Source organism: Heptranchias perlo, chromosome 7 (assembly GCF_035084215.1).
Source record: "Heptranchias perlo isolate sHepPer1 chromosome 7, sHepPer1.hap1, whole genome shotgun sequence".
NCBI lineage: Eukaryota > Metazoa > Chordata > Chondrichthyes > Hexanchiformes > Hexanchidae > Heptranchias > Heptranchias perlo.
Genome location: NC_090331.1, coordinates 30,713,227 through 30,720,525, shown reverse-complemented (window position 1 = coordinate 30,720,525; position 7,299 = coordinate 30,713,227). Strand labels below are relative to the sequence as shown.

The window sequence follows — 7,299 nt, the reverse complement described above, 5'->3', positions numbered from 1 at the left end:
GGTTGTCAACCCTAAATTATCTGCAGTGTGGATTACAATAAAAATATAAAACCAATAACTAGAAGGTTAGTGAAAATTCAGTTAACGTTAAGCTCATCAACCTGGAATTTCTGTGAGGGTTCGTCCAGTTTCCCAACATATTTCGGCGGAAACCCCATAGAAGCAGAGTAATCATCTTTTTCTCTGGGGTTTCTGCTGATTTTATGCAGAAATTATGGTGGGAGATCGGGAACTCCCGGGGAAACTCTATAAAGTCTCCTTCAAATTCTAGTATTTTGATTTATCGTCAATTCAGTTGTGTCTGAGGCTAATTTAAGTTGTCTGTTTACTTTTCTAGGTTTCCAAATTTTATATGAAAAGATAGCCAAAAAAACAACAGCAATTATTGAAATAACAAACAAAGTATACAAAGCACTTGCTGCATTCACACTAGATATTTCTAATCCCAGAAAATAAACCCTTCCAGCGTTAGTTGTCTTTGTTGTGATAGTAGGTGTGGTTTTCACTGTTGAGGGTTCCATGGTGGTAACTAAAAAATGAAACAATTTGTAAATGTTTATTGAAAGACTATTCCATATACCGTTACTTGTTATTCATTAATACCAAAAATAATAATTGTTGATTTCTATTCTGCATTTCTCGAACTACAATTATTAAAAATTAAAAAAGAGAAAAACATACTGCTATGTAGAAGCTTTACTTAATCTAGTAATTTTAATTACCGGCACCTGGAATTTCCATGGAGGTCCTCATGATCTCCTGCCATAACTTTGGTGGAGATTGATGGAAACCCCAGAGAAACAGCATAAACAGCAATTTACATAGTTTCTCTGGGATTCCTGCTGATCTTCCATCGAAATTATGTCAAACGACTGGGAGAACTTTCGTGGAAATCCTATTCCCAGTTTCGGAACTACATCAGCATTTAATTCACAAAACTAATCAGAGTGTATCACGTGGCTCTGACTGAAGTGATACTATGCCATGTGACTTGAACTGAAGTGATATTCCACGTGACAAGCTGCAGTGATATAAACTTCTGCTAGTGAAATAAGATATGTTGTGTACATGGGTTTGCTTGTATTTCAGAGTTTTAATAAAATATAGAATATATGCTTTGCAGACAGTTATAAAACCAACATCACGTGGTCAATGAAAAAAAGGAAAAATTTAGCAGTTAATTAAAGGTGAAATGTACATTGAGTGTATATGGATATGGTAACCTAGTCGTTATGGTACTGGACTAGCAACCCAGAGGTGAAGTGATAAAATTGTACTCACTATTTGATCATTTGTGGGCTAGCACCGAAAAAATAACCAGGAAAGTTGCTGGATTGTTGTAAAAACCCAACTGGTTCACTAATGCTACCCCTAACCAGTTTGGCCTACATATGACTCCAGTCCCACATTATACGGTTAACTTTTAATGCCCTCGGAAGTGACACAGAAAGCTACCCAGGTGTAAATAATGGCTTATCCCAGTTCTGATGAAAGGTCTTTGACCTGAAACGTTAACTCTGTTTCTTTCTCCACAGATGCCGCCTCACTTGCTGAGCTTCTCCAGCATTTTCTGTTTTTATTTCAGATTTCCAGCATCCGCAGTATTTAGCTTTTGTAAATAATGGCTACAAAGCTCAACAATAAGAAAAAAATTTGATGCATTTATCGGTAATGAAAGGACTATAGCGATCTTAGCCAAGTTGACCCTGCAAAATCCTCCTCACCAATAGCTGGGGGCTGGTACCCAAATTTGGAGAGCTGTTCCACAGACTAATCAAGCAACAGCCTGACATAGTCATACTCACAGAATCATATCTTATCAGTCAACATCCCACCGACAGGATGGACACATCTGTCGACGATGACACTGGTAGAAGTAACCACCATCCTTTTGAAGACAAAGTCTTGTCTCTATCAGGAGGACATCCTCCATCACTTAGTGTGGCATTACCACCACTCTGTGGGACAGAATAAAGACAGATCTAGTTGTTTTTGGATTTTAAGGGAATCAAGGGATATGGGGATCGAGCGGGAAAGTGGAGTTGAGGTCGAAGATCGGCCATGATCTTACTGAATGGTGGAGCAGGCTCAAGGGGCCGTATGGCCTACTCCTGGTCCTATTTCTTATGCTCCTATGTGCAAAACTGGGCATCTTTGAGATGCTATGGGCTATTATCAACAGCAAAATGGTATACCAACACATCCTGTAACCTCATGCATTAGCATATCCCTCACTCATCCATCACCATCAAACCAGGAAACCAAATCTGGTTCAATGGCATGCCAGAAGCAGCATCAGACAAATCTTAGAATGAGGTACAAACCTAATGAAGCGACAACAAATGCTTATTTACATGATAAACACCAAAAGAAGCAGGCTACAGACAGAGCTAAGTGGTCCCACATCAAACCGATCAGATGATAGCTCTGTAGCACTCCCACATTCAGTTGAGGATGGTGGTGGACAACCAGGCAACTAACAGGAGGAGGCTCCATGAATGTCCTCATCCTCAACCATGGTGGAACTCAGCAGGTGCAATTTTATTCAGTCAAAATTGACAAGTAGATGATCCTACTCTGCCTCCTCTCAAAGACCCTCCCTCATAGTTACCAGTGTTCAGCCAATTTGGTTCACTCCACGTGACGTTAAGAAGCACTGAGTACATTGGACACAGCAAAGATTATCGGCCATGACAATATCCCAACTGTAGTGCTGAAGACCTGTACACCAGAGCCAGCCACTCCACTAGCCAAGCACAGCCATCTGCCTGACAATGGGAAAGATGTCCTTTCCACAAAAAATAGGATAAATCTAACCAGACTAAGTACTGCCTTATCAGTTTCCTCCCAATCATTGCTATCAAGCAACATCTACTGACCACTAACCGACCCACCGATGTTTGGTTCAGGTTCTGCAAGAACCACTCAGCTCCAGATCTCATCACAGCCTTGATCCAGACATGGATGCATGCGCTGAATACCAAAGGAGAGTTGAGAGTGGCTGCCCTTGATATCAAGGCAGCATTCAACCGAGTATGGCACCAAGGAACCTTAACTAAACTGAAGTTAATGGGGTTCAGAGGGAAAATCCAGCAGTGGCTGGAGTCATACCTGATGCAAAGGATGATCATTGTGGTTGTCAGAGACTAGTCATCACAGGTCCAAGACACCACTGCAGGAGTTTCTCGAGGAATCTTCATTGGCCCAACCATCTTTAGCTGCTTCATCATTCTCTACGTCATAGGAGTGGCACTATTAGCTGACAATTCCACAGTGTTCAGCTAAATTCACAACTCCTCCAAAAATGAAGCAGCCCATTCTGGCTTACAGTAGGACTTGGACTGACAAGTGGGAGGTAACATTCACACCACAAAATGATCATCTCAAACAAGAGAAAGTCCAGCCATCTCCCCTTAACCTTCAATGGCACCACAATCACTGAGTTCCCCCACATTGTAGAGTCACTAATGACCAAAAGCTGAAATGGACCAGCAAGATCAACACCTTGGCTATCATAGCAGTGCGGATACTGGGTACTTTATATCGAGTGGCTCACCTCCTGATCCCTCAAAGTCTCTCCATCATCTACAAGGCTCAAGTCAGGAGTATGATGGAATACTCATCACCCACCAGGATAGCTACACCTGCAACATCACTCAAGAAGCTCGATATTTTCCAGGACAGAACAGTTCGCTCGATCAGTGCCTTTGCTACTGGACTCAAATTCCACTCCCTCTGCCACCGGTGTACTGTGTCTGCAGCATGCATGATCTACAGGATGCACTGCAGAACCTCACCACCCCTGCAACCTCTACCACCAAGAAGGACAATTGTAATCACCAGGCATTGTTATGTGATCTTAAAATGCGAAGGATTCGAAAATCTCATTTCCACACCGCCTGAGGAAGGGGAAAGCCCCCAAAAGCTTGTGGGATTAAAAATAAAATTGTTGGACTATAACTTGGTGTTGTAAAATTGTTTACAATTGTCAACCCCAGTCCATCACCGGCATCTCCACACCAAGAAGGACATCAGCAGCAATGTTGTCGGACTACCATCACCTCCAGGTTTCCCTCCAAGTGCTGACGTGGACATATATTGCTGTTCCTTCATCATTGCTGGGTCAAAATCCTAGCATTTCCTACACTGTGAGAACACTATCAGCACATGGACTGCAGCGGTTCAAGGAGAAGGCCCAAAACCACCTTCTCAGGGCAAGTAGGGATGGGCAATAAATGCAGCCTTGCCAGTGTCACCCACATCCCAAGCACAAATAATAATAAAGAATATCTTTTGATATCATTAAAGTGAGGAATTACACCGCTGCAAATAAACATTTTTTCTCTACCAGGTTAGGTATCAGCTGGTGTAGCTCACAGTTCCATCATGCAACTTCTCCAGGAATGATATCGCTCAATCCCAACTTCAGCAGAATAACCCTTATTTTACATCGGCCAGGAGTAAAATTTTACAGTTGGTGCAATTCCTAAAAATATACTCTAAAATAACCTTTACAGCAAAGTGGCTAACTGATGACAAAAAATGCAGTAGTAAAGTTTTAAGAAATGTATTCGGTCAAAACAACCGATTAAAATGTGTATTCTTCAAAAATTATATTATATACTTAAGTATATTTACTTACCTTCTAATTGGAGACATTCATGGGGTCCTAAAGCAGGATCAGGGAAGCCATTGCAGCGTATAATTGTGGAATAATATTTAGTAGAAGCTTTAGGAATGCGAGGTAAAGAAGGGTTGGAAAAATTTATGTAAAATAAACCAAATCTGTCAGCATAACCCATAGCCCATTCAAAGTTGTCCATCAGTGACCATGCTGTGTAGCCACGGATATTGATTCCATCAAGTTTAATAGCTGTATGTGCATACAGAAAACAAAAGAAATACAGTCAACCTGAAGTTCATTACACCCTATAAGTATTGTTTAACAAGTTATAACCAAAAGACAAAACAACCAAAAACTAGTCATAACAATCTGTTATGGGCCACCAAATGGGACAAATGATGCGTATGGGCATTTCACACTCAAATCAGGGAAGTTGTAAGTGGGTAAACATTTCTCTGGGCTTGTTTTGGACTCAGCACAGGCAGTTCGCGCACTGCAAATGCCAAATGTCGAGCCGCCTGCTTCTCCAGCAGCAGCACGAAGATAAATCCTGGGGGTGGGGGGCAATCGCGAAGACTGTCTGGGCGGGGCAGCACTCCCGCTCCTCCTGGGGGCGGGGGCGACCGTCGAGGCGGGGGAGCACTCCCGCTCCTCCTGGGGGCGGGGGCGACCGTCGAGGCGGGGGAGCACTCCCGCTCCTCCTGGGGGCGGGGGCGACCGTCGAGGCGGGGGAGCACTCCCGCTCCTCCTGGGGGCGGGGGCGACCGTCGAGGCGGGGGAGCACTCCCGCTCCTCCTGGGGGCGGGGGCGACCGTCGAGGCGGGGGAGCACTCCCGCTCCTCCTGGGGGCGGGGGCGACCGTCGAGGCGGGGGAGCACTCCCGCTCCTCCTAGCTCCACAAGGAGTTTTTAAAAAATATTAAATGTAAAAAAACTTACCTCTCATTGGGGCGGCAGAAGATGCTGAAGAATGGCAGATGTCCTTAATGATTTTGTGTCAGTATTTGCAAATGAATCTGAGAACTGTCTTCCCCATACAGGGATAGAATTGAAAGGGCAAGAGGAAGAAAAATGTATGTATGTATGTGTATATATGAGGGAGAGAGAGAGAAATAACCTGCAAGGAAGTAATAGGCTAAGGACTCCAGAAGAAAGTATTAAAGAAGGTGACAAATGAAATCGGTCACATCTTGGCTATTGCGAATGAAAATAAAGAAAAATAAATAACTTGGATTTATATAGCATTTTTCAGGTGCTCAAGACATCCCAAAGAGCTTTATAGCCAATGAATTACTTTTCAAGTGTAGTCACTTTTGTTTTATAGGCAAATGTGGCAGCAAGGTCCCACAAACAGCAATGAAATGAATGGCAAGTTAATCTATTCTTGGTAGTGTTGGTTGAGGGATAAATGGTGGCCAGGACACCAGGAGAAATTCCCTCTTCTTCTTCAAATAGTGCCATAGGATATTTTCCATCTAGCTGAGCAAAAAGACAGAACTACCACAATGCAGCACTCCCTCAGTACTGCACTGAAATAAATTGCTGAATATGGCAGTTGTACCAAAGGGCTGGAGAGGGGCAATTTATAAAAGGGGATGGAAGAATATCCCAACCATAAACCGGTGAAACTGCAATCAGTAGCTGGGAAAATAATAGAAAGTATCACGAAAGAGAGAATAACGAAATCAAGGATATAAACATAGAATGATAAAAAAAGTCAACAGGTGGTGTATCTTGTTTGAATAATCTACTGGAGCTCTTTGAGAATATAAATGCCATGACAGGGGCAACTCAGTAGATTTAATATGCTGAAGTCCTGAAATTCTGTGAGGGCTCTCCTGGTCTCCCACTCCAATTTTGGCAGGAGACCAGCAGAACCCCAAGGAAAGTGGCGTAAATGGCTGTCTTTAGTTGTTTACTCCCTTTTTCTGGGGTTTTGGCCAGTATCCCACCCAAGTTAAGGTAGGAGACTGGGAAAACCGCTGCAGAATTTCAGGGCCCTAGACTTTATCAAAACATTTGATAAAGTACCAAACAGGAAATTACTTTACAAAGTAGAATGACATGGAATGGAGTAGGAGGTAAGCTTTGAAGCAGATAACTGGTTGAATCAGAAGCTGCAAAGAGTAGTTATTACAAAAGCAGCATGTGTATGGAAAGAGTTCACTAGAGGGGTTTCACTGGGCCGATCCTAGGACTACTGTTGTTTTTCATGTACATTAATGATTTGTAGCAATGGACAGTAATAGAGGTCTCCAGGCTTGCTGATAACAAACTGGCAGCGGTTATAAATAGTAGAGAAGAAACAGACCTGCTGTAGAGGGATCTGGGTATTGGCCCAATAATTGGGAGATGTTGTTTAATGTAGAGAAATGTGAAATCATGAAGCCATTAGCACACATTTGTAAAATCAGCCCTATCGTATCTAGGATACTTTATTTTTTCGGGTTATGTTCACTAAGATAAAGATATGTTTGCTTTTTGCAACCAGTAATAGTATCAAAGAAGGCAAAGTTGAGTTTGGCAACATTGCCCTCCAGTGTGCTACTCCAACTATGCAATTCAGCTCTACATTTGGAGGAAAGCCCTCGATCCTATTATCAGCATTTCCATTACATTCACTTTCAAATCTGGACATTTTCATGAGCCTAGCATTTGCAAGATTCCACATTGAAA

The 7,299-nt window shown here is 42.6% G+C and overlaps 1 protein-coding gene across 1 annotated transcript in view; it reads right to left on the bottom strand.

Moving 5' to 3' along the window:
• Positions 1-260: 260 nt before the first annotated feature.
• The window catches only part of LOC137323990 (lactase/phlorizin hydrolase-like), a 64,605-nt gene continuing 57,566 nt past the window's right edge, over positions 261-7,299 (bottom strand). The window contains exons 16-17 of the mRNA XM_067988162.1: positions 4,643-4,873; positions 261-529 (exon numbers count right to left, since the gene is read on the bottom strand). Coding sequence (XP_067844263.1) covers positions 261-529; positions 4,643-4,873 — 500 coding nt within the window. The remainder of the gene's footprint in view (positions 530-4,642; positions 4,874-7,299) is intronic.